The sequence below is a fragment of the Callorhinchus milii genome, unplaced genomic scaffold (genome assembly GCF_018977255.1).
Source record: "Callorhinchus milii isolate IMCB2004 unplaced genomic scaffold, IMCB_Cmil_1.0 Scaffold24, whole genome shotgun sequence".
In the NCBI taxonomy this organism is placed as follows: domain Eukaryota; kingdom Metazoa; phylum Chordata; class Chondrichthyes; order Chimaeriformes; family Callorhinchidae; genus Callorhinchus; species Callorhinchus milii.
The window spans coordinates 5,223,516-5,250,841 of NW_024704765.1; the positions used below are offsets into that span (position 1 = coordinate 5,223,516).

At 41.7% G+C, this 27,326-nt stretch overlaps 2 protein-coding genes across 5 annotated transcripts in view; both read right to left on the bottom strand.

The window, feature by feature from the left end:
* Nucleotides 1-7,986, bottom strand: part of mib2 (MIB E3 ubiquitin protein ligase 2) — a 100,180-nt gene extending 92,194 nt beyond the window's left edge. Inside the window, exon 1 of one of the 2 annotated variants that reach the window (XM_007907256.2) lies at nucleotides 7,926-7,986. The gene's annotated coding sequence lies outside the window, so the exon portion shown is untranslated. The remainder of the gene's footprint in view (nucleotides 1-7,925) is intronic. The other variant, XM_007907258.2, reaches the window with a different exon arrangement.
* Nucleotides 7,987-11,854: 3,868 nt separating this feature from the next.
* Nucleotides 11,855-25,462, bottom strand: LOC103187659 (cyclin-L2). Of its 3 annotated transcripts, XM_007907254.2 has the most exons (11): nucleotides 25,194-25,462; nucleotides 22,371-22,445; nucleotides 21,759-21,868; nucleotides 20,907-21,027; nucleotides 18,997-19,061; nucleotides 16,155-16,254; nucleotides 15,572-15,676; nucleotides 15,206-15,347; nucleotides 14,476-14,596; nucleotides 14,032-14,106; nucleotides 11,855-13,332 (listed from the first exon to the last, which is right to left on the bottom strand). In XM_007907254.2, exons 1-11 carry the CDS (start codon nucleotides 25,392-25,394, stop codon nucleotides 12,963-12,965), a joined length of 1,485 nt encoding a protein of 494 aa, XP_007905445.1. In that variant the 5' UTR covers nucleotides 25,395-25,462; the 3' UTR covers nucleotides 11,855-12,962. The 3 variants fall into 3 exon arrangements, with proteins under 3 accessions (XP_007905445.1, XP_042199552.1, XP_007905446.1); XM_042343618.1 differs by lacking the exons at nucleotides 20,907-21,027; nucleotides 21,759-21,868; nucleotides 22,371-22,445; nucleotides 25,194-25,462 and adding an exon at nucleotides 18,360-18,373 and having other exon boundaries at nucleotides 18,997-19,016; XM_007907255.2 differs by lacking the exons at nucleotides 11,855-13,332; nucleotides 14,032-14,106; nucleotides 14,476-14,596; nucleotides 15,206-15,347; nucleotides 15,572-15,676 and adding an exon at nucleotides 18,360-18,373 and having other exon boundaries at nucleotides 16,187-16,254.
* Nucleotides 25,463-27,326: the final 1,864 nt, after the last annotated feature.

Here is a 27,326-nt window from a genome sequence, read left to right on the forward strand (position 1 = left end):
TTGAGTGACCAAACTATTATTCTCTTTTTATTACTGTATATAGGTTCCATGGATGCCCTCCGGGACTTGTAATGCGTCGCGTTTCGTCCACAAAATATACAGTCAGTTCACTTTCACTTTGTGAACTCTTTGAGATGTGATAAGACGCAATATAAAATGCAAGGATTATTATTATAATAAACCATGAAGTTCAATGTCAAATATAATTATCTAAGCTGCCATCACTTTGCCATTCAAGTTCCAAAACATGCTTGAACCATATTCTGAAATCAGATCAAACCAGTACCGGAAATGACTTCATGGCAGAGATGTAGAGATTCATCCATCGATAATTTGCTTATTTCAACTCGGCAGCTTGTATCTGCATATGATTACGATCTGGGCAACAAAACTGCACTTACGCGAATATAAACTGAATACAGTGTACTACTGTAGTCTCTGACCTACATACTGACATCCCACTTATATGACTCAAGTCTGAATTCAACCCCAAACAGAAAAACCCTCACAACATAGCAAAACCTGAGTAAGCCCCAGTTCTGCTCAGTCATTCAGTAAGAAACATCGAGGGGAACCAGTCATGGTAAATAAACACTGACTGCCTTCTACACTCACAGCTACACTCGTTACTGGTGATGATTCACAATTTAGATGGAGAGCCATTCTAGAAGCGCACAAGGATTTCACCCAGAAAATATACAATCAATTCACTTTAAAGTATATTCTGTGAAGCGCTTTGAGACGTCTCAAAGACGTGAAAAGGCGCTATATCGAATGCAAGGCTTATTATTATTATCATCAATTCCTTTTAAATGTTCTTCGAAAAAAATCCACAGAAAGTCATGAAAAATGCAAACCGTATCTAGAGGCAAAGTTAAACTCATGTTGCATTACTGTGTTGCAGGAGTCAAAAACAAAAGCCTCAGTGTTTCCCCTTCTTAGCTGATAAAGTCAAATACTGGAGAAACCAATTTTGCTTTTTGCTAATTTTGATCTAAACAATCTACTCAAAAAAGGTCCTATTGTTTCAACTACTGTACTGTATAATCGACCTCAAACCAAGAAGAAAGAAACCTCTTGTTAACTCTATGACGTGTACACATTAAACATTGGCTAGGGCAGATTGAGATGATCTTTATGTAAATTGATCATTCAAACCAAATACAAAATGCTAACAAGTGGCATTAAAATCTGCCACATCCTGCATTACTGGCACTAGCGACAGAATCAGATAGCAAGCTGTAAGCAACGTACATAGTAATAATCCTTGCATTTGATCACGTCTTTGAGACGTCTCAAAGCACTTCACAGAATATACTGTAAAGTGAACTTATTGTATATTTTGTGGGCGAAACGGGGCAGCCAATTGCGCACAGCAGTGTCCCACAAACAGTCGTGGATTGAGTGACCATTTTTTTCTAATGAATGGAATATTACCTACAGAAAAGCGATCCGCCAATTGACTAACAATTGGGTTCCTATTTGCTGCTAAGTAGGAACCCGGTCCAATGTGGATCAGATGGAAGAGAAACAGAAAATGGAAGAGAATTTCAGCGGTCTTGTGCAGTAAAACGCAAATAAAAGCTGGCTGCAACAGAAACTACAAGGTTAAGCAGAAGAGAAGTCACAACACGGACCACTTACTTGTACTACAAACTTCACAACAATATCATCAGAGGACACAATAGCGAAGGGTCCATGTGTTCACACTAAAAGAATGTAGTAGGACACGTTATACACTGGGACTTGTCATCAGTTTGTGAAAGCAAGAATAAGGAACTGACTCTCTCACACACGTCAGCACTTCTGGTATAGCAAGAACAAAACTGAACTATAAATTCAATTGTTGACTATTTGCTTCATCAAACTATAAGCAAAAGAGTTCAGGGCTCACTAGGGATAGTAATCAACTTTGCTAGTATTAGTATGCTAATAGGGATAGAGTATTGGATGCAGTTGACATAAAATCCTACATTGCCAGGAGGCAAACAAGAGAGCCTTTGACTTGCTCTTCCAATTTACTCTCTATGGCTCGGAGAATGACTAGATTCCACAACACACGACAGCCCAGAAAATGCATCTTGCATAAGTGGGCACAATTAAGTCCCCATCCTTTCCATTTGTGGTACAGTTCCTTTCACATGCTTATTCCACGAGTGTTGAAAGACAATGTCCCGTCACACAGAGCCAAGGCTTGGGGAGAGCCCAGAGTGTGCGTTGGGGTAATTGCTGGAGTCCAAGCAGCTAAAAACACATAGCTTGCCGTTGATATTACTGTCCAGCAAGCTTTCCGGCTGCTTGTCCAGCTAGGACCCATTAGGGCTTTGGTTTGCAGGGTTAACAGGAGCTGAGTGGGATGCCCGATGACTGATCTGCCCTTCCAGGTCCTGCCGATGAGCCAGGCTACTGTGCTGCCATCAACAGTGCCCTGGAATATTGCGGACCTGCCTGGCTCAGGACCCAGACTACTGAGACTGCCACAGAGGGCTGGCTCAATTCCGACATTTCATTGCCAGACATTCATCTTGGAGCCAATGCAGCTCCAAGGAGACCCCGCTTAACCCGCTTATCCAAATCCAACCGTTTCTTAAACCATTAAAAGCAGCAACAACAACAACAAGATTCCATTTATAGAGCGCCTTTCACGTCGGGAGGACGTCCCAAGAGGCTGGACAGTTGGATCAGGACCCGAGCCGGGGGGAAATGGTCAGGGTGAGGGGAGGGAAGGGAGGGAGCGAGGAGGGGGTAGAGAGTCGAGGGGAGCTGAAGGCTTATGCTTCAGGGAACGATTTGCTCATCCTCACCTACAAGGCCATTCACGACCTTGCTCCCTCCTACCTCTCCAACCTGAAGGCTCGGTCAAAGAGAAAGGTCTTGAGACCGGCCTTGAAGGAGGAAAGGGAGGAGGCGGCGAAGGCACTGGGGGATAGAGTTCCAGAGCCTCGGGGCTGAGAGGCCCGGCCAACGATGGTAGGGCAGTTGTGGCGGGGGATGTGGAGCAGACCGGAGCCAGAGGGTACGGGCAGGTAGGTAGGGTGATAGTAGGTCGGAGTGGTAGGAGGGAGCAAGGACGTGAATGGCCTTGTAGGTGAGGATGAGCAAATCTTTCCCTGAAGCATAAGCCACGTTGAGATGCACTTAATCGCTCTCGAGCAGCACACTTTGTTTTCCTATTCAGCTGAAATGATGTCAGATGTAAAGATAGGTCAAATATGTTTGGGGCTGGAGTAACAATCAAAATGACCTCGATGACACCCAAAAAATCCCAATTGTGTTCTTTGCGGTACAGTCTGACATAACTGAAAACTAGTAAGTGACCAAGTAACCGTTGTAAATAATTTATATGTATCCCAGCTCAGTTGGACCTTGCCCAGCCGAGTGGGTGTTTTGGCGCTGCTTTCTCTCTACTGTATTTATTAAAGCAGACACCATCAAAGCAAAATTTTGATGCTTTGTATGAATCAACTCTTCCCCCCCGCCATTTCGATCCAACTCCCAGTCGGTTATGTAAAGAGCTTTGAGATATCCTCACAATATGAAAGACACCATTTAAATGTAAATTGTTGCTGCTGTTGTTACCTATAATAATAATTCTTGCATTTGATATAGAGCATGTCTTTAAGACATCTCAAAGCGCTTCACACAATATACTTTAAGTGAATTGACTGTATATTTTGTTTGGGAAACGGTATCTTGTACTGTAAACACAGTCACTACATTTCACAATATAACAACAACTTGCATTTATACAACGCCCCTCACACAGGATAGCATCTCAGAGCAATATATCATGTGAAGTGCATTGAGATGTCCTCCTGACATGAATGTTATATGAAAGGCAAGGATTATTCATGAATATTATTATTATTAAATTATTAATAACAAGAAGATGACATTTGTTTTCAAGTAACCTGATCAGAATTAGAATATGAACAGAAGAAACATTGGTTTCTTCTCAGTAATGGTGTATATGCAAGTAAAATTCCCATTGCCATACATAACCCCCCAAGTACCTTTTGGTTAGACTTAAACTGGCATAAAATCAGCAACCCAGCATGTAGCCTTCATGTAACTCTGCCACGGCCATTCATTATACCTCGCAATGTCAGAAAGAGATTATCACAAGTTTGTCTGAAGGCTGTGGGGTTGAACTCAACAAGGTGATAACTGACTGTGTTGCCTCCAAGGTGATTTAGTCAGTGAATCACTCAAAGCACCGCAATGCATCATTTTAAAATTAAAACTCAAACAATCCGGAGAGAAAAGACAGGAGTAAACCAGTTGTTGCGTAACCAAATATACAGTCAATTTACTTTACAGTATATTCTGCAAAGCGTTTTTGAGACATCTCAAAGACGTAATAAGGTGCTATATCAAATGCAAGGATTATTATTATTAATTATTATATCATGCAACCCAAACTGTCTATACAGGTGGACGTTAAAGATCCTTGGCACTATTTGAAAACAGAAGAGAGTTTCTCCTGTGGTCCAGATCAACAATCCCCAAATAAAATCATGGCTGTATGTGGGACAATGCTGTGTGCAAATTCGCTGCTGCATTCACCTGCACGACACACAGTCACTACACCTTACAGTAACATGTGAATGATTAGGGACATCCTCCCGATGTGAAAGGCCTTATTCCAAATGGAAGGGTTGTTTTTATTATTATTCAGTTACTTCAAAACAAATCATTAAACAATCAAGTAGTACTTTCTAACAGAAGATTCTGTTTTAAAAAACACCTAAGAAAATGAGTAAATTGTTTCTATTTAGACCTTTACGTCATAAAATATTTCTCATTCAATTGTTTCCAACACCGAAGCTGTTTATTGTTTGCTTCATGCAACTTTTTTTTAAATACTAAAGTTGCAGTTCATAATAAAAAGCAATTATACCTTAACCAACTGAAACTAAGTGAAAGAAATTCAATTATTTTGTTTGAAAATATCTGAAGATTCATTTAACAACAATTGCTCAGTGGCTCGTATAATAATCCTTGCATTTGATGTAGCGCCTTATCACCTCTTCGAAGCGTCTCAAAGTACTACACAGAATATACTGTAAAGTGAATTGACTGTATATTTTGTGGGTGAAACGCAGCAGCCAATTGCGGCGCAGCAGCAGCGTCCCACAAACAGTCACGTATTGAGTGACTACTTTTTTTAAACAAATGATATAAAAGAGGTGATTGCTCCTGGAAAAGCAATCTGCCAATCGACTAACAACCACGTTCCTACTTACTGCTCGGTAAACAGGTTACGAAGGCACTCTTACGCCCAAGCCCTGCGAGTCTTTTGTACCAAGTTCTCTTCAAATCTCACCGCCCCCCCCCCCCCCGTTGGTCCCTCGACCCCTCTCCTCCACTATCGATGGCCATGTCTTCAGCCACTATGCCCCCAAACTCTAGAACTCTCTCTCTCTCAATCCCTCCTCCTTTGCGCCCACCCGACCTTCCTTTTTGATTGTGCTACAGTCACCTCCCCCCTCCCACCGGCTCGTTGTGAGACTCCGCCACTGTCAGTAAGCTACCCCACATGAAGGGCGGCATATAAATGAATGCTGTTGCGTAAGCTAGGTTTCCAGCAATTACTTATTATTAAACCCGAGCTCTTCAACTGGATCATCACGGCCTCGATACACCAGCTACTCATCCGAGTCAAAATGCTAGCTGACCATCGATCCTAAATAGCCTCGAAAGAGTAACCTTTCAGCCTGGAGAAATTGTGTTTGGCTGAATAAAGCACAAAAATCACAATGTTGAATGAAGAGAGAGAGAGAGAGAGAGAGAGAGAGAGAGAGTGTGCGGTGGGGGGGGGAAAGAGAGTGCGAGTTGGGAGGGAGAGGAGAGTGGGAAGGGAGGGAGGGAGGGATAGAGAAAGAGAGAAAGGGGGAAGAGAGAGGTAAAAAAGAACTGCAAAAGTAGAGAGGGCTTCCAATTAAAAGAGTGCAGCTTACTATTGCAAAGACTGTCTGGCAAGTTTCCCAACTGCTTGTCTAGCCCAGGGACACTCTATCCACTGGCGGTGGGGTGGGGGGTGTGTACTATGGCTTGTGGGCTTAACAAGAGTGCTCCTACAAGTTAGAGGTGGAGGGAGAGGGGTCACCACCTCTTTACTTGGGTCTGTCCCTCTCCTGAATGGTTGAGGAGCAAAGAGTAAGGTTCCAACTAACCTCTCTCCCAGAGGACACTCAGCACAGCAGCGCCTGAGGAGCAAAAACCCACCAAGAAAATACCCTCTCCCTCCCACCCCTTCTCCTCACCCTTTCCCCTCCCACCCTGTGCGCTCACAAGTGTTGTCCAGCAAAGCTTATTAATTAATATCAGGGCTTTATGGGTTTTTTTTTTTGGGGTGGGGGAGAATGGTATTGTTGGGTAAAGTCCTGACAGCTTATGTTTTTTTCAAAAAGAAAAAAGAAAATAACCACATTTATGCACAAATGAGTATAACCACATGCAACGTGGGTGTTTGCACATAAATGTGGTGATTTCAAACAAGGGGAGAAATGGAAATAATAACAAGAAGGATCCTTGCATTTGATAATAATAATAATAATCCTTGCATCTGATATAGCGCTTTTCACGTCGGGAGGACGTCCCAAAGCGCTTCACAGAATACACTGTAAAGTGAATTGACTGTATATTTGTGGGCGAACGCGGCAGCCAATTGCGCACAGCAATGTCCCACAAACAGTCGTGGATTGAAAATGACCAATTTATTATTGTTTTTTTTCTTGAGGGATTATTATTAGGCTCTGTGTGGAGTAAGGAAACTTGCCCAAGGTTTCGCCCTCTGCCGGGAATTGAACTCAGGTCTCTCGTTTGCAAAGCGAGTGCTCTAACCACTGAGCTACAGGACTCCACAAGAGCATAAGAGCGCCTTATCACGTCGTCGAGACGTCTCAAAGCAGCTTCACAGTCCAGCGTATAATAATAATAATAATAATAATAATCCTTGCCTTTGACTACAGCGCCTCATCGCATCTCCGACACGTCTCAAAGCGCTTCGCAGGATACACCTGTCAAGTGGAGCGACTGCATTTTGTGGGCGAAAACGTACATTGGAAGTGTAGTGACTGTGCATTTTGTGGGGGGGGGGGGGAGGGGGGGGAGTAGCAGTTGGGAGAGGGTTGGGTGGGGGGGGGGTGTTACTACAACAACTTGTACAATAGATAGATAGATAGATAGATAGATAGATAGATAGATAGATAGATAGATAGATAGATAGATAGATAGATAGATAGATAGATAGATAGATAGATAGATAGATAGATAGATAGAGAGAGAGAGAGAGAGAGAGAGAGAGAGAGAGAGAGAGAGAGAGAGAGAATAAGATGGATAGAGAGAGAGAGAGAGAGTGTCAGTCTCGGAGCGGTTCATCACTATTATTAATTATGAATTACTATTATTATTTGGGGAGAGCAGTGAGCGCTGCCCGGGGCCCGGGGCCCTCTGTGGGCGGCCTCTCCCTCTCCCTCACTCCCACTCTCTCTCTCTCACTCCCTCTCTCTCTCACTCCCTCTCCCTCACTCCCTCTCTCTCTCTCACTCCCTCTCTCACTCCCTCCCTCTCTCTCTCTCACTCCCTCTCCGTCACTCCCTCTCCCTCTCTCCCTCTCCCTCTCTCTCCCTCACTCCCTCTCCCTCTCTCCCTCACTCCCTCTCCCCCTCTCCCTCTCACTCCCTCTCACTCCCTCTCTCCCTCTCCCTCACTCCCTCTCACTCCCTCTCTCCCTCTCCTCACTCCCTCACTCCCTCTCCCTCTCTCCCTCTCTCCCTCTCCCCCTCTCCGTCACTCCCTCTCTCTCTCTCTCCCTCTCACTCCCTCTCCCTCTCCCTCACTCCGTCTCTCTCCCTCTCCCCCTCTCCGTCACTCCCTCTCTCTCTCTCTCCGGCAAAACCCCGCTTCAAAATCAACATTACCATTACATTACCGCCGGCGACCGGGACCGGACTCTCCTCCTCCTCTCCTCCTCCTCCTCGTCGTGGTGGTGGTGCCGGTGGTCCCGGGTGGAGCTCAGGGCCGCTCCCGCCCGGTGGGTGGGGTCGGTCTGTCGGTCGGTGTCTGTCAGGGCTGCGGCGGAGAGTGTTCGGGACGTCGCTCGCGCCTCCGGTCTGTCTCCCGCCCAAACCCTCCACCACCACCACCACCACCCGACCGACCCCGACCCGGTCACATCCCCACCCGGCCACGTGCTCTCGGGGGAAGCTGGAGGGTGGCGCACCCGCCCGCCCGGCCCTGGGCGCAGGTGGAGTGGTTTCAGGCGTCTGCAACCGGTAATTCGGTCCCCGCGGAAACCACTCCACCACCGCTCCACCCAACCACCCAACCACCACCCACTCACTCACACACACACACACACTGCTGTACAACAACAACAACAGCAGCAAACCGCAAACCACTGGTAGATATATATATATATTATATATATATAGTCAAAGGCAAAACCACTGCAGATGCTGGAAATCTGAAGTTAAAATAAAAACAGAAGTGTCTTAAGGGATGGCCTCAGCGCGTCCAGGACAAGGTCCAGGTCCAGGACCAGGTCCAGGTCCAGGACAAGGTCCAGGTCCAGGACAAGGTCCAGGTCCAGGACAAGGTCCAGGTCCAGGACAAGGTCCAGGTCCAGGACCAGGTCCAGGTCCAGGACCAGGTCCAGGTCCAGGACAAGGTCCAGGTCCAGGTCCAGGACAAGGTCCAGGACAAAGTCCAGGTCCAGGACAAGGTCCAGGTCCAGGTCAAGATCAGGTCCAGGTCAGGCAGCATCCATGGAGAGAGGACAGTTGAGGTGTTTAAAGGTCTCAGGTCGGTTGTCCACAAACCAGAAATGTTGAGGGTTACTGGAGTTCCTAAAGGTTCAGCGAGAGTCTGAAGCCGTTCGTCACGGAGCGGGACAAGGGTCGGGAGGAGGTCCCGAAGCGCTCCTCCTTCTGACCGCGTACACCCGTCCGAAAAAACTGGACCCGCCACCCAACCCACAGCGCCCCCACCCAACCCACCCAACTCCCCCCCCACCACCGCCCTCTTTAATCATTGAGATAATTGTTTTGCGTTAGTGCGATTATAATAATACATTTTGTAGCACAAATGCATTGATTATGTGAAGTCTATTTCTACAATAATAATCCCCGCAATTTGATACAGCGCCATTTCACGTCGTTGGAGGCGCCCAAAGCGCTTCACAGAATACGTTGGAAAGTGGATCGACGGTGTCATTGGTGGGCGAAACGTAATGTATGTTGTTAATAACATTATTTTGCTGTTTTTTTTCCAGCTCATAAATTCAGACGCGACATCACGTCTCAGTTCCCTCACGTTGCTTGACCTTTTATTTAAATTGAAACAAAGAAAGCAAAACTGGGTTTAGACGTTTACAAACATTAGACTTAAGTAACTCTCAATATTTTTGGTTTATTTAAATACTCTTCAGAACCTTTAAGAGGTACACCTGTGTTTATTGATTTAGAAGTAATAATGTAACCATTATCGTGGCCTGAAAGAAAATCTTAACTCATGTCAGAACTATTTGTCAACTTGTAAGTGAATACTGGATGCTGAGAAGTTGAAAGGAGTTGCCTAAATATTGAAGGAAACATTACTGTTAGTCCGACTTACTATAAACAACAAACACAACAGATTTCCTTTGCATCAGTGAATCCCGATCACGTCGGTACATTTCAGCAAACATTCCAGGGACGATTTAAGGGGAATTAAGTGCATATATTTTTTAATTATAGTGTTGCTTTTTTTCTTGGCTCAGGTACCCAGCCAGTCGTGTAACGCGTTTTGAGACATCCCCCCCACCCGCCGCCCACCCCAGCTGCGAAAGGCGGAATTTAAATAGAACTTGTATTGCGTTGCTGTGATTGGCAAGAGAATCGCTGACACTGTGATTCTACGGGCAGTAACCTGCTAATAAAAATATCTAATTTGGAAAATATGTATTTGAAGCAAAAATGACACCCTTCCTACCTGTCCTGGCTACAGTTTTAAATGCCTGGTGCCTGTTAGAATCCCATGTACACGTGAGAGCAATTGTCAGTCCAGCTGATCTGGACCCATCTCCGATAACTATTATAAAAGGGAGGAGAGACTTTTAAAATCTTTTTAAACTATGCTCTGGATGAATGAAGGTTATTATAGTGTTATAACAGTGTTATACTGTCAAATAAAAAGTGGTCTCGGCTAAAACTCAACGACGGGAGAGCTGTCCTTCGCTGTTCTTCAATGACACCAAGGTCCCGTTGATCTGTTCAAGTGGACATAAAAGAACATTATTCTACTGGTGTCCTGGACAACATTTCTCAGAAGAGAGACTGTTGAGGCTGTAAGGCCAGCTATCATTATTACTGTACCATTCTTTGGGATAAAGCTCCTCATCTATTTGTTGCATTCTGAATTCCCCCCCCTTTCTGCAAGGATTTCTTTACTTTGTCACAATATTTCAAACTCGTTTCATGTTTTTCTATTTAGTGGAAAGTGTAAGATTAAAACAATCCACCTATATGCATGATACATCTGTCAGACAGCTGGAAAAGTCAGGGTGCCACATATAGTCTGGTATGAGCATGAAACGGACATTGATTTCCAAACTGTTCTACTTTCTAAACCCAAACAGTGCCTCCAAGAACATATATAATAAAGAAAGGAATAATTTGGTCACTCAATCCACAACTGTTTGTGGGAGACTTTAACAGTATATTCAATTCACTTTACAGTATATTCTGTGAAGTGCTGCTTAATTGCCAGCACTATTTTGTCAGTGGATTGGAAGCATTGTATTGGAATATATTCAGTCCCAAAACACGTCCCCTTTTGAACACTAAAATTATTTTGCAATTGTAAGACTTTTTGAAGAATAAATAATTCTTACATTTGATAATAGTACCCCTCACGTCACAGTTGAGCCATCCCAAAGCACTTCACAGGATATAATAGTGTAGTGACTGTATAAAAACCCTTGATAAAAACAAATGTTGCTAAATTGTACATCTAAGTAACACTAAAAATGAATACTTTTTTTAAAAAAATAATGGCTTTCTATTCTTTCAAAAGATCTGTTGCTACAAAGAAGCACCAATTTGATATGGACCCTTTTAAGCAACACTCAAAATGTAAATTGAGAAAAGAAATCCATGAGTGAATCATGCCATCTAGTGATTCTATTCCTGTATAACCTCTAAAGCAACAATTGCAATTTTCTCACCCCTTTTCTCCTTAGAATTTTTTAAAAAATGTTTCCATATAGGAAAGGACAAGTCTGGAAAGTGACAACTTTCTGTACAAAAGCATTCAAATGCAAAACTGATCACAGTTCAGTAAAGATCAAGACCTCCATTAGCTTTGAGCATTAAGTAAGATAAAATGTAGAGCCTAAAGCTGATTTGCCCTAACTAGTGGATTTACCGAAACACTTCTGAAGGAGTTCTGCAATACTTCAACATACAAATAACACAAACATTATCTCAATTAGTTTACCATTTGTCTGGCACAGAAAAATATTCTTTATATATATATTTCAAATTAGGATTAGAGGGCATTGGCTTCTTATATGGAGGAACCAGTTCAACAGGGAGAGTGATTATGTTTTCGGTAAGTTCCAGGGCTCTTACTGTTACAGGCTTTGATGAGACGATTGTAAAATCAGTTATAAAAAAGCAGGCAATCTTAGGAAAGAAATATTCAATATATTTAAAGGATTTGGTGGTTCAAGAAAGCTCAAAAAGTATGATTATATCCTTCATTGCATATTACTCACAACAGCTGACTAAAACTTTATGGCAGCAATTTTATGAGACCAAGTACCGTTTCAAAACCCAACAAGATTAAAAATAAAGTTTGCTTCTTCCCATCAGTTTCATACAAAATTTTATTTACAGTTTATGCATATTCAAAGTCTATCTGTAGTTCATAAAACCTACATATTCAAGGCACATGTATGTTTGCTGCACTACATTAAAAAGATAATTTATGTACAATATTTCCTTGTTTAAAATAATTTTGTTTACTTAATAGAACAGAAAATGGCATATGCTTTAACACAGAGACAAACACAATCCTCGCTAATTGTGAATAACCCCTTTCCCTCCCTTCCAAAAAAAACACAAAATATCTTTACAAAACACAAGTAACCACACAATTTTTGATACATCATTATCTCCGAAGAGAACACATGTTGAGTACTTTACAGAAAATAATTACAAGGAGCACGGCCACTTCCTGAAAGATACATCGCTAGTGTATGCAGCAGCAGCAAAAAAAAAGTACCGATGTACCAAAAGTGACCTTTTTTTTAAAAAAAACATATTCCTGTCAAGGGTATAATATGTGGACCGAGTGCAAGGTAACAGAAGTATTCAATCACTTCAAAAGGGATTTTTCCAATTGCAAAAAAATTTGCTAACTGAAAATGGCATCTCCCAATTGCACACACTTACAAATGTGCTGAGCTATTTATTCTCTTCAGTGTAGATCAAGCCAACCACCACTGGCTGTACCCAAGGGGGCATTTGTCATTTTTCCACAACCCCAAGGGGCATTGCACATGTAAGGCTGCTTATAGCCTTCTCATTTGAACAAACAAAAAAAAATTAAAACAGGAAAGCAAATAAAAATTTGCAACACGGGCGAGTTTAAAAATTCATTCATAAATCCTGAAACAATACAGGCAGGGCTGTATAAAAAAAACGTGAAAGTTGATGGGAAAATTCTTGAATGCGAAATGTCATCAGCGGTCAGGGATGCTATCAAAATACTGATTGGGATGCCAGCGGATGAGAGGAGCCATGTTGATCTGCCTTCGGAGAAACAATAAAACAAGGAGCAGTGCAATGTGCACACACCAACTCTAAATCTCCCATTAAAATCTCTTCTGTAATACAGGCAAGTTTAAGAGATTATATATAAACCCTGAAATGAGAAAGCTATGTAAACTGTACATCGGCCATCGGTTGAACCAGTCACCGCCTATGCCTGCTGTGGCCAGAATGACTGCTGTTGTGGTGTTTGGGCGGTCTTTCATAAGATCGCGATCTTTCGTGCCTCCGTTCCCCGTGATGACCCCGACTCTCCTTGTGTTTGCGAGAAAAATCTAAACGATCTCTGGACCTGCTTCTGGATCTCGACAAGCTCTTGCTGTAACTCCTGCTGCGTGAGCGTCTGTGTTTATGGGCCAAGTATTTGTAGTCTCTCATGTCATCGTATTCCCTCACTTTTGACCTGCCAATATAAGGCGAGCTGCGCTTAAACCGCTGCGGGGGAGAATCACTACGGCTTCTCGAGTGGCTGTGGGATCGAGAGCTGTTCGATGCAGAACGACTTCTTGTTCTTCTGTTGGCAAAAAAAAAATATAAAAACTCAGGAAATCCTAAAGAAAATCAAAGTACTTAATGTATGTAAATATCACGAGAAAAAAGCTCAATCCATTATCAGTGACTCCATTTTGTCACTCTAAACAAGTCAGAAAATAATTTCCAAACGAGAATATCTAAGTTCAAAGCTCCTTCAACATCTTTTCTGCAGATGTTCTGAATGCTTCACTCCATCTAGCAATGTTAGCTATTGAATGGCAGAAGACAGGCACTTGAGTTTCTGTTCTAGCATTTGAAAACCAATAATTCATCTGAAATGTGCTGAAAGTACAACGCACATCCGGTACACCACAGGACATACATACTATAAATGATGCCGTTTATAATGAGCTCTTCCTGTAGCTCCTATTAATAAAAATGTCTCAAAACATTGCAAAGGTACAATGTCAAGTGTAGTGACTATTTGAAGGAAACCACAGCAGCTTTTTTGCGCACAGCAAAGTTCCACAAAGTCAGGAGTTGAATGATCAATTTATCTGCTTTTACATGCCTGTTAGCTACTAAGAAAAACAGCACCTTCTGGTCCCACCTCATCTTGCCATCCTTACTTTTATCAATTGACACTTCTAGGTCTCTTGTTCCTTCCACTGTTCATCTTGTGCCAAATTGCATCAACGATTCAGGTCAAACAGCAAGAAAAGGATGAAATTCTACTTACCGTCTCTTAGGAGAATGTGACCTTGAGCGAGATCTCGAGTAGCTCCGACTCCTGCTATTCCTTCCCTTTTGAACACTAGAATTTAAAAATACCGCCAATTGCATAACTGATTTAGAATGAAATTGAACTTTACTGAGGCCAAACAGATAATTCTGGAAATTTGCCATTCCATGGATTTGTTCTATTCAGAAACATACAAGTCATAGAACTAAGAATTAGAATTATATACACAAATAATTAGTTAATATTGAAGCTTTGCTGCCCACCATTCAAACCCACTGTTTAATAATAATCTTACATTTGATACAGTGCCTTATCACATCTTCGAGACGTCTCAAAACGCTTCACAGAATATACTGTAAAGTGAATTGACTGTATATTTTGTGGGCGAAACTAGAGACAGTATGTTATAGCTCTTAATGATGTGCTTTTTTTTAAACTTACCCATTGAATGGGCTACCAGATCGAGCCCGTTTTTCTTCTTCGTCCAGTTTTCTTCGGGCATTTTTCATCGCCTGCGCAGACAGCGGTGATGGTTTTTCAAATTTGCCATCCTTTGGCGAATCTAAGAACAGAATTCCGGGGAGAACAAAATAAACGTTTAGTTTGGCTGTACAAATACCTTTCACCTTACAGAACATCCAAAAGCACAGCAAGGCACAAGCATACTATAATTTCCTTTAATCATTAGTAATTTTAGTTTTCATTAGTACAAGCTAAACAAAAGCAGTAGTGCTTCTCACTTATGCTCTTGCGATTCTGAACATAGCCATGGTGTAGCCATTCAGCTCCTCAATCCTGTTCCGTCATTCTGCAAGATCATTGCTGCTCTGTATCTCAATTCCAATTACCCGCCCTTGCTCCATATCCCTTGATACCCTGACCTAACAAAAATCTATCCACTCCAATCTTGAAGTTTTGAGGCATCCCCAGTCTTTTGAGGGAGAGAGCTCCAGATTGCCGCTGCTCTTTGTTTGAAAAAATAATAAGATGATGCTTGCTTAATCTGGATTCCCTCACTCAAAATGGTTTCTCTGTAGCTACCCTGTCGAATGCCTTTATTATTTAAAAAAACTCTTATCAGATCACCTCTCAACTTTCTAAACTCAAGGAAATACAGATTCAAAATTAAAAGATTAAAGAAATTGATGCAACCACAAAACAAATGATTCACCTGTTTTTGAGGATGGTGAGAAACCTGCTGGAGTATCTAAAGCCGGTGTGCCATCTGGGAGAAGGCCCTTGGCTTTAGCTTTAGCTTCTTGAAGTGCCACCTTTCTTCTTTCAACTTCATCATCAAGGTGTTCCAAATTTGCCTGGGAGATTAAAACAAAACCTAAGTATCTTCTACTTAATAATAATCCTTTTATTTGACTCTTATCTCAAAAGTCTCAAAGCACTTCGCAGAATATACTGTAGATTGGCTATTATGTGAGTGAAACAAAAATGGGAATTTTTTTTTGACTTATTTTGGTGCAGAAAATCTAATCATTTATTGGAACAATGGTAAGACAAACTGATGGTCTCTGAAGATGCCTACCTTTTTCCTAGTGTATAGCTTTAGGATTTTCATGCAGATTTCCTTAATATCTTCCTCGGTCGCTCCAAACAGCAGAAACCAATGGGGACGATTTGGAAGTGGAATCTGAAAAGTTAATAGATCGGATGTTGACAGTGCAACTAACCCTTTAAAATGTTTGTTTTTTTAACTTAACTTTCAATAAAATGTCTGTGATGGCTTTGTGACATTAACTTCCTCCCCCTTCCATCACCCTTATAGGATTTACAAATTCCCCATTGCCAAGTTCACATTTTGCGTACAAAGAACACTGCATTGATTATGCAAAGTTTATTTATAACATATAATAATAATCCTTGTATTTGATATAGCGCCTTATCACGTTTTTTTGAGACTCCTCAAAACACTTCACAGAATATACTATAAAGTGAATTGACTGTATGTTTTGTGGCGAAACGCGGTAGCCAATTGTGCACAGCAATTCATTATTTAGTATTAAAAATTGTCGGCCAAATAAACTTGCTTGAGAAATAAAGGTATTAAAATCTGCATTGATTGCCAATTAACTGAACGCAAGTGGATTCATAAAACATGTGTTCCCAACCTCAAGTGCTCCAGCTGCCAGGTAGATGCATGCACAAGCTATCGTCTCTGGATTGTATCGGACAAACACATCTGTGCGCAGGCTGTCGTTCATATAATTCCTGAAATAGACAAGAAGAATGTTGCAGCACCCCTTAACGCAACCCACCCGATATATATACTCATTTCAGAGTGTGCTACTTTATACATGGTTCAAAATGCTCATTTCCCTGGTATTTGTCTAGTACTCTAAATAGCAGAACGTGATTTTAAAAAATAGTAAATTCAGAGCGAAGGCCATATTTTCTCATTTCTTTCCATAAAGATACTGACCCAGTAACCCTGCAATCTCAACCGAGAGGCTAGTCTTCTTGAGTGCATTTAAGTATTAGAAGACTAATTAATAGTGGACGGTATCGGAGTCAAACATGACCCATCCTTAACTGAAGTCTACAAAGGCATGTTTTCAGTTGGGATATCTGGACAGCCATCCAGAGGGGGCACCCTCACTGATTTTTCAACCATGGCTAGGTCCATGGTTACAAAGGCCAATAATTGAATCACGACTGCTCTCCCAGTTTAGATCAGCTAACTGAGCAAATTGAGAATAAAAGACGGTAGCCTGTTAGTCTGCAAGACTTAGTATGACACCAATGGAACTAGACACATTTCTACTAGCTAGGCCACCATGGCAGTCAAAAGGATAATTCAGAATTCAGATCAAAGAGTATGATCATTTATTAGGAGGCTTGTTTGAACCACAGCATAGCTCCATGGATCTTTCAGATGACCAGAATTCTTCATTCCAGATACACTGATGTTCCAGAATACATCTAACCAAGCTTGTGTAACATCCTGGTCACAATATGGGTTGCGTATTTCTCTAAGTAACTACTAAGAAAAGACTTGGGGAGTAGGGGAAAAACTATTTTCCTTTCTTCGAGATTTAGCATTCAATCAGAAGGCACTCACTCCATCTATTAGCCTGCTGGAAAAAGATCAATCCTTGCCCAGATGATATACATTTCCAAATGCGAGTTGAGGCTGGAATTCATGGCAGTACTGAGAGAAATACCAGGTTTCTAGATGGGATTTTCCCCATATCTACAATCAAGATTTAACTGTAAAATTATTTTAAACCAATTTGCCAAAGATCTTGGTATATTATTTTTAGTATATCAGCCAATCTGCTGATTTTTCCACGAAGGCATTGCACGGATGTTAACTTTTTTTAAAAAAAAGAAAATATTCACTTTTGAGAGCATTTTGATACCTGTGAGACAACAAACAATGTCAAAAAAAATGCAGAGAACCCATTTTAACCTCCGTGCTGATCTAATCACTGGCCTGCTCTCGTGTGACAAACCAATACAGTTTCATAGACATGCAATATAAAATTGAGCACATTTAACAAAACTGTTGTATATATTTAGGAAAGTCTGAGATAACAATCCGCGCGAGAATGTCTGATCTTTTCTCCTTGTTCACGTGTTAATTTAGAAATGATTATAAATGAGATTTCCCATGCACCAGCAATATTCAGTTCCAAGTCACTGAAATCTTCTCAAGGCTGTAGTTTAAAGATAAGAATGATTTGCTGCTTTGCATATCTGATCAGTCTTGATCCATGCGGTTAATTATGCAAACAACGTTCATCCCAGGACCATCACATCTGATGCAATGTCTGTCCGCCAACATTCATTAAATGAAGGAAGTTCCGAGTCTTCCCCCAAGTTTGTCTTGAAAATGGCAGATGTATTCTTCTTACTCATAATCCCAGCAATCGGCATGCTGCCAATTCAGAAATTCAAAAGCTGCAAGATATCACAGGTGCTGCACAACAGTCAGAAGAGTTTCAACAGCCTTACCAACAATCTTTCTTCTATTTAACGTAATTAACAAAAATACATTCATTACATGGTATGGATAAATTAAACATTTAACAGATATGATAACATTTACGCTTACTGAAAGAGACGTTACTTTTTAAAATTTAACATTTACAACGTTTTAAAACAGAAACCAAAAGTATTTCAAGCGCTAGTTATTACAATTAATGTTTGTTTAACACAAGAAGCAGTCGGCCAGTTACTATATACCACCTCTCACTAGACAGTCAGCCTTCTCGGAGGAGAACCTGCAATGGATTGGTTCAAAGTGGCAGCCAGTTAGGGCCATCCTGGCATCAAAGTGCTTGGAGGGCAGTTCAGAAGTCTTAGTCACTTACCATCAGGGACTACCCTTTGATCGAAAGAGTAGAAAAAAGAAAGAAGTTAAAATGGGTTCTCGATTAAGCAAATACTATACCAGCCAAAGAAGATCAGTAAGCAGAAATATGAAATGTAGTTTAACCTTTACATTAATCTGGCAGTAGCCAGTTCAAAAATAAATCGAGCAAACTTAATTTAAAAAATGTAACCGGTGAAAATCGTAACGTTTATTACTCTTCTGACAAATATAATTAAGGAGGATGCTGAACAGAAGCCATTGCAGGTATCTGAACAGTTTTTTGTGCCATTACCTAGGCATACAGAGCAGCATGTAAGCTTCACGCCCGTAGTTTCCAACTTGACAACTTTTCTGATCTTATGTTTGCTGTCAAGGGAGGAAGAAGTAAAGACACACTTCCCCACATGGAGGGAGAAGAGGCCTAAAATAACACATCAGTCACCCTGAGCCACTAGTATGCACCCTTCAGTGGCCACTTAAGAGCAGCATTGGTTGAGGTTTGGGATAGGGTTGCCAACTGTGCCTCAACCAGGGAATGGTGCGCAGCAATGGGGTGGCATTTACAGAGAAAAACACACATATTTCTGCCACTGCCTTTGCTGGTCATCTAACAATAACAAAGAAAATCAACTTACCATGCAGTCTGAACCAGAGGCCGGTTATGTTGACATTCTAACACCTGAAGATACATAACGATAATCTGGAAGATACAGGTTATAGAGTTACAACTGAACCTCAAATAAGGCAGGGAAAAGGATGTATTCAAGGATTTTTTTTTACTACCACAAGTCGCTTCTTTCACAAAGTCAGGTCTTTTGGAACAAAACAGGAGCTATTTAATCCCATGTCCCCATTTTTTCTTAATCCCTTAATACACTTACTTCCCAAAGAATATACCTATCCTCAGTTGTAAACATCGCAATGATCATTTTCTAACTACAGTATCCTAGGGAAGTGCATTCCCAATTCTTAACTCTATGAATGAAGAAATGTTTTCTAATTTAAAGTTTACCTGGCTTTGCTCTAATTTTCTCCTTGGGGTGTAATCTCTCAAAAATGAAGTTATATTATGGCCACACTAGTTAGTGGGTAATGAAATACAAATCCACATTAGATTTACAATTTTTTTTTGGCATTTTCGCATTCAAGATAGCTAGCTAGCAGGCAACTATCATTACCTGAACTCAGCCAGTCAAGTGTACGAGAGAGTTGTCCCTACAAAGAGAGTGAGGGAAAAAAAAGCCAGCGCCTTCTCCACCCCTCAGTTTTAGGTCAAGAACCCACATAGAGAACCAAGATACATCCTGTACACTATATCAGAACAACATTAACATTCTGCATTGCCTCTTATAGAACATCTTTTTCAACATACAATTGATACATAAAACAATGCAGTCCTTTTTATTAAAAAAATGTGCTCCAAGTAGAAAAATACACACTACAAATGATACTTACTTCACTGTAATGTCTCTCCCATTTCTAAATGCCTTTGATTTCAGGTGTCGAACATTCCACTGGACTGAGAATCAGAACCTACTATTTGGGGTCTTGACCAACTTGGAAGTCTCAGTAAGGTCGGAGCAAGTGTACAAAAATAACTACAGAATTACATTATTCGGTTTCTGCCACCAGAAAACTCTTTAGCATGAAGTGGTAATGAATACAGTATTGCAACTGTACTACGTGGATCTGTAAAATTTGTTAATGTTGTTGTTATATGGAACTGTAAATTTTCTATTTCTGGACTACAACAGATTGCTACTAGACATCAAGCTTCAGCTTGAAGATTTCTATTACCACCAAGAATACTGTACTTTCGTGAGACAGTATTAAGTGGTTGCATCTTTACTTAAAACTGCTGCATTCTCAGGATAGTTCAAATCACAGACATCAACACAGTCAACAATAGGTGTTTTCCTCAAGTAAGACTGGTACTGTGGTTCCCATCACTCAAACTCCTCCCACCTCCCCAACAAAAACTGGCCACTATGTCAATACCGAATGACATCTAAAATCTTGGAATGTGAAGAAATGTCAGAAATCAACCAATAATAAGATTAGTTGGGTGGATTCAGTATTCTACTGCTAGGTAGACCAAGATGTTTACATACCCAGCATGGCAAAAAAGGCCTCCAACCTAAGAAGATTCAGCACTGCAATACCAGCAGCAATTACAAGCAAATACTTGCAATCTGTTATATCTAGTGAATTTATAGAATCACGTAGAAACAACTAAAGGATAGAAGAAAGGCCAAGACAAACTAATTAAATCGTTATTTTCAAAATATTCATTTATGTCAATCCCAAAGGTAGAAAATAACCAATTGACTTGCAATAAAAGGAAATCTAGCCACTGATAATCCCAGGTTGCTGCTGAAAGGCAAGGAATTATACTATGGTAAATGGAAGGAATATCCTGAGCCTAGTACCCATCTGAACTCACAGAAAATACTTGTCAAATCAGAATTGTTCTCCATTCACATCAAAATGAAAACAAAAGGAGGTGTGTATTTACTGCCTTATGTAAAAGATTCTGGTGACAAACCTTGTGAGGGTGCTTGACGTGAACACAGAATCCCAACTCCTTCAACACTCGCCGTTCTGCCTTTATGACCTGGTTCTTTTGATTGATGTAACTCTGATCCAGAAGAAGTGGTACAGGAGATCTTCAACAGAAAACACCATTAGTTCAAATATAATTGTACAGCAGCATTCCAAGTCCCCACACACCAAGTCCCCACATCAAGCTCCAATATGAAACTAAAGTCAGGATGAAAGTTGCTGCACTCAAGGTATCCAGGCGCAATTTTAATGGAGTAAAATTAGATCAAGTATAAGATTAGATAGAGACAACAAATAAGAACATATACAATGTTTTATCCACAATGTGGCTGGTCCCCATTAATAATAATAATTCTGCCATTTGATACGGTGCCTTATCACGTCTTCAAGATGTCTTAAAGTGCTTCAAAGTATACTGCAAAGTGAATTGACTGTATATTTTGTGGGCGAAATGTGGCAGTCAATTGCGCCCACCAGTGTGCCACAAACAGTCATGGATTAAGTGAATAATTTTTAAAAATCTTTTTTTTGAAGGACTATTACTGCCGGAAAAGCTATCCACCAATCATCAACAACAAGGTTCCTATTTACTGCTAAGTAAACAGAGGCGAGCAGAATAAGGAAACTTGCCTAAGGTTTCACCCTGCCCGGGAATCGAACCCAGGTCCTCTAGCTTGCGAGGCGAGTGCTCTCAACACTAAGCTACAGGACTCCAATTAGTGCAAATACTGAGTCACCTATTGCATTTTAGTAGTCATGCTTGATTTTAAAGCAATACAGTTTATTTTCTAGATAGCTCATGTTTAACAGCTAAACAAAAATCTGAAGCACTTACTTCTTCTCCCTGAGCTTTCGCAGATGATGAAACACATTGACGACATCCCTAATGCGCCTGGGGTCTTCTTCGATTTTAGATGCCAAATGAACACAAGCCATTGACAATATCTATGGAAGACAATAAAAAAAATGAGAACTTGTGTTGTGTTGACCAGCAGGTAAAAAAAGACAATCAGTAAAATTCCCTAGAGCATCAGATTTACAATTGGTTTGGGTGAGGTACAGGCAATATTTGCTAAAGTGGTTTATGTTAGATAAATTTCCGTAGTGAGAAAATGGGTTTACAACTGATTTACCGATCCAAGCTGTGACATGAGACTGAATGGACAAGGCAATTCACACAGATAAACAGTTGTACGGTTCCTCTTGCTCAACTTCAAGAGCAAAACACCGGGAACCAGACAACTGACAGTTGATATATAGCCCAGGTGCAATTTTTCAAAACAGAACAGCGCTCACTCCTACCAATTTCATTGTCCAATATCTAAACTATAATGATTTAAAAATATAAACATACTAGATGGACCAGACTATCTGAATTTGACATTCACTAATTTTTTGATCTGAAGACTCAATTTTAGCTCAATGGTCAACCTCAGACATTCCTTACCTCCATGGAGTGTTTCACAAAGGATTTTGAATAAAAAAAACGCTGAAACAATACTTGTCCAGTTGCCATTGCCACCTAAATGAAAAGAAAAATACATCAGAAAAATATAAAGGGGATCCTTTAATTGCACTACACAAAATTTAGTCCAGTTATTTTTTTTTTGGTCAGCGGGTTGTCTGACAAATGTGTAAACCCATCACCATGCTTAAAAGTGTCCAAACTAAGCTGAGATTTTCAATGCATCCAACCTACACATGGAAATCCCAGAAATAGCTTGTTGGAATGGAATGCTCTTATTGTAGGGACGTGTCCTGCTCATCTAATTCCAGAAAGTAGAAGTAAAATAAATACTTTAAAAATGTAAAAGAAACACAAAAAATGTACAAGTATAAGTAAGTATAGTCCAGTTATGCTCAAAGAAGTTAATTTGAATAAACAGAATTGTTCTGGGTAAACCCAAAATAATTCTGGTTCAGAATTGTCATTTTTTCTTTTCAAAATGTAATGTGATCTATACATTTTGTAGATCATTTCTCAGAAGACTACTGTAGAGATCTACAAGATAATTAATGAGATGTAAGTCAGGTCGGCAATATTGTTTTGTACACATTCCACAGGTGCAATGGAAATGCTGCTGACGTAACCTCACAAAGGAAGTGATGGATAGCATTTCACCCACAAAATATACAGTCAATTCACTTTACGGTATAGTCAGTGAACCGTTTTGAATGTCTCAATGATGTCACGAGGTGCTATATCAAAAGCAAGAATTATTATTATGCAGTGGAGACTTGGCAATTCAGAAGTTAGCCTCTTTTTTGTGTTCTCTTTTATTACACCATCTGACATATTGGACCTAGAATTGGACGCTGCTGAAACACTGGTCCACCTCAAGGCTGGACTATGGGAACTCTCTCCTCGCCGGCCTTCCCGGCACCTCCCTCCACAAGCTGCAGGTCATTCAGAACTCTGCAGCTCGTGTACGGTCCCGCACCAGGCTTTGGGACCACATCACTCCAACCCTCGCTCGCCTCCACTGGCTCCCCATCCCCCAGAGGATCGAATTCAAGATCCTCATCCTCATCTACAAGGCCATTCACGGCCTCGCCCCCTCCTACCTCTCCGACCTACTATCCACCTACTTACCTGCTCGTACCCTCCGTTCCTCTGGCTCCGGTCTGCTCCTCGTCCCCTGCCCTACCATCGGTGGTCGGGCCTTCAGCCTCTCAGCCCCTAGGTTTTGGAACTCCTCCCCCCCAGTGCCTTCGCCGCTTCCTCCCTGTCCTCCTTCAAGGCCGGTCTCAAGACCTTACTCTTTGTCCGCGTCTTCACCTCCCCTCTTGACTCTCTACCCCCTCCTCGCTCCCTCCCTTCCCTCCCCTCACCCTGACCATTTCCCCCCTGCTCGGGTCCCGAGCCAACTGTCCTCCCGACGTGAAAGGCGCTCTATAAATACAATCTTCTTGTTGTTGTTGTTGTAGAACACCATTTGTAGTGCGCTTCGCCATATTTGGCTTACAGAGAGTAACCAACAACACACAAAAAGAATACTGGAAGATATAGCACACTGAACCGATTTGAGACATGGGTATAGGATGTAATGGTAAGGCAGTAGAGTTGTTATTCCAAAAAAATCAAATGATACTTTTCCTGAACCGCATGCTGTCATTTAGGCAACCAACATTAATGCTCAATTTCTGAAAGTGTCCCTTCTAATTTATTCATCAAGAACAAATGAAAACAACCAACTGAATCAGAAGAATCTCTGAGTTATCTGACATTTTAATTCAAAAAAGGTTTGTTGGTATTATTTATGAATTCTTCCTAATCACCGCAACTGAAGCCAAGGAAGGTGAAGAGGGAAAGGTGACCAAAAATTGAGTCATCCGCACTGGTCATTTAATGGCAAGGATGAATCATGACCACTGGTACGTGAGGAATCACCTGAATCCAATATTAAAGACACTGAAGATGACTTATTCCCCTATATCGAGCACTAGTCATGGTCACTAGTCACCTCATTTCCTGCTCTCCACCCATTGACATCGCTACTACTGGCAGCCTTTCTGTATTATTTTTACTCTTGTTCTAGAGGGATGTTACACCACTGCTTTTACTCAGAACTACATGGCAGATTTGGTTCAGAAGAGGAGATAAATAAAGCCACCATGCCAGCCATGTACTGGTTTGGGTCGACTGCAACCCGAACTGCAACCCGGTTCACAATACTATTAACAACAATCATCCTTGCATTTGACATAGCGCCTCATCACGTCGTTGAGACGCCTCAAAGCACTTCACAGAATATGCTGTAAAGTCTAGTGACTGTGTACTTTGTGTGGGCTAAACGCAGTAGCCGATTGCGCACAGCAATGTCCCACAAACAGTGACCAGATTCTATTTTGGGGGAATGTCGACCTGGACAGTGGAGTAGAGAACGAGAGAGAGAGAGAGAGAGAAACTCCCTTCACTTTTCGAATCGATTCATGAGGATCTTTAACGTCCACCTGAGACCCCCTCGGTATAATAACAACAACAATCCTTGCGTTTGATATTACGCCCTTCACGTCTTCGAGGCGCCTCAAAATACACTGTAAAGTGAATTGAGTAATTGTGTAACGCTGTGGGGGCGAAACGGATCTTACTTAATAAGAAGAATTAATAAGAAGCTCTAATCCCATTTGGGCTCCTGAAAAATCTCCCAACAAACGGAGGCGAATCGGAAGAGAAGCGAGACGAGCGCAGGCCGTGCTTCTCAGAGGCCTTCCACACACCACACACGGCGAAGGAAGGCCCAGGGCCTCCCCTCCATTGTACTTGTACCTGAGGTAGTTTGAGTAAAATGCCGGCGGCCTGGATTAACTCGCATCCCACGATCCTCAGGTCGGTCTCCACCTCGGGGTCCAGGCCGTCCGACACGGACGCGGTCAGCGAGAGCTTCTCCTCGGAGATGAGACAGTTCTCCAGCGTCAGGACGATGCTGGAGTAGAGTTTGTCGCCTATGAGGATCCCGTCGGCCGCCATTTTCTACGCTCTCTTTTTTCCTTCGGCTTCTCTCTCGCTCGACTCGCCCCTTCCTTCCCGCCCACGGCGTCGCCGGATGTCCCCGCCCGTTTCCGGGCCAGACCGCGGCGCTGATTGGCTGCGGCGCAGCGGTCACCGGGCCCTTTGTCATCGCTTTGGTCTCTGATTGGCGACGGGACCTGTCAATCAACGAAAGCCGCCGCCTGACCGGGCCGCTGATGGAGGAAGGAGCGCAGTGAGGCCTTGTTGGTGTGTGAAGCCTTTTTCAAGGTGGGGGAGAGAGAGAGAGAGCGATGACAAGAGAGAAAGAATACGTCCCAATTAGCAAATATCGTGGTTTATGCTCAGGGTTTGGTTCCAAACAAAAAAAAAGGTTTCCCCCTAATCAGGAACTGAACCTCAAACGTTGTGAATATTACCCCTTTCCTGTGAGAAGACACATTTGCATTGTTTTATCACAAAATGCCTTTCTATATTTTTCTCTCTCTCTATATATATATACATATAAAGTATATAAAAAATAAAAAAGGAGCTCGGAATAAATCACCACACTCTCACCCGCAGAGAACTAAAGGCAAAATGCTGTTACGGCGATGAAATCGCCCACAACGATACAGAAGTCGAGACGACTTTACAATATATTCTGTGAAGCGCTTCGAGTCCGGATGACGTGACGAGGCGCTGCATGAAGCGCAAGGATTATTATTGTCACTGGTTTAGTTAACAGCAGAAATCTGCTGTGAATTCCACCCGGTTATAGGCTCGTGGAATCCCATCGATTTGAATCTTCCACTCACTGGAACCGTTTTAAGTTATTTCCATCCACTTTCCCCTCGCACAATACTTTGTTGAGCTGTACAAAGTATCAAGGCGATACTCGCATGAAGGGCATTATACAAATGCAATTTGTACTAGTGATGATGTTATGCTGTGTCTGTAATTTCTTAGGGTGGTTTGTACCGCATTTCATTCACTATCTTGGGGAGGAGGATGCAAACAGAGTCTCCTTGGGGCTGAGCTAGCAATAAACTGTTAGAATTGAGCCAACTCTCTGTAACAGTCTCAGTAGTCGTTATCCTGAACCAGGCAAGTCCACAATAGTTCTGACAAAAGGTCATCAATCTGAAACGTTAACTTGCTTTCCTCTCTCCTTAGGTGCTGCTTGACCTACTGTGTGTTCCCAGTGACTTACTTTTTTTATTTGAGATTTCCAGCATCTGTAGTATTTTGCCTTTTGATTAAAGTCTGCAATAGTGCAAGGCCTTGCTGATGACTGACCAGCCAGCCTAGCTCAGCAGGGGCAGGAGTTCTTTCTGCTCCCTTTAATCCTTCAAATCAATTGGGTGGTTCAAGCTGGACAAGCAGTGTGCGAGGGTAAAAACCGAAGGGATACAGGTTAAAGTTGTGAATCTTAAAGTTAACATCTCTTTCCAGGCATCTTTCACTCTTTAAGAACATGCTCATCTATTAGTTCTTCATGTCTGCATTGAAGATTATAATAATAATTAAATAGATCAGGACAGATAACTAGAATTCTTGTAAAATTTGTGCAAATGAAACACGTTCTCAGGAAAAACATCAACTTTGATGTTCAATATGGCCTTTTCCCCAAGTTTGAATGGACTGCAAGACAATTGTAGGAACAAAGTTGTTTAATAAAGACAACAGGATGGGAAAACAACAATTTCTTACACAATGCACAAGTTGGTAATTTCCTTGTTGCATAATATTAACCATTTTAACATTCCATAATCTTAGGACAGATGTAAAGTTCAAGCCTCATTTGCTCAATACATAAGAAAACTGCTTGTCAGCCTCCCGAGTCATCAGGTTGCAGTAATATTCTAAGCATTTGAAACCTGTGACAGGTTAATTAACATTGATGTTAATTAAGACATTGAAAATCCACCATGTCAGTAGCTAAACACATTG

Excerpts from the sequence above, each read along its gene's own strand:
- LOC103187659 (XM_007907254.2), bottom strand. The coding sequence starts at position 25,394 with ATGGCGGCCGACGGGATCCTCATAGGCGACAAACTCTACTCCAGCATC. Across the intron at positions 21,869-22,370 it reads TTGTGAAACACTCCATGGAG|ATATTGTCAATGGCTTGTGT; the intron begins GTAAGGAATGTC and ends TGTCTTCCATAG. Across the intron at positions 16,255-18,996 it reads CCTCTGGTTCAGACTGCATG|GAATTATATGAACGACAGCC; the intron begins GTAAGTTGATTT and ends TGTCTATTTCAG.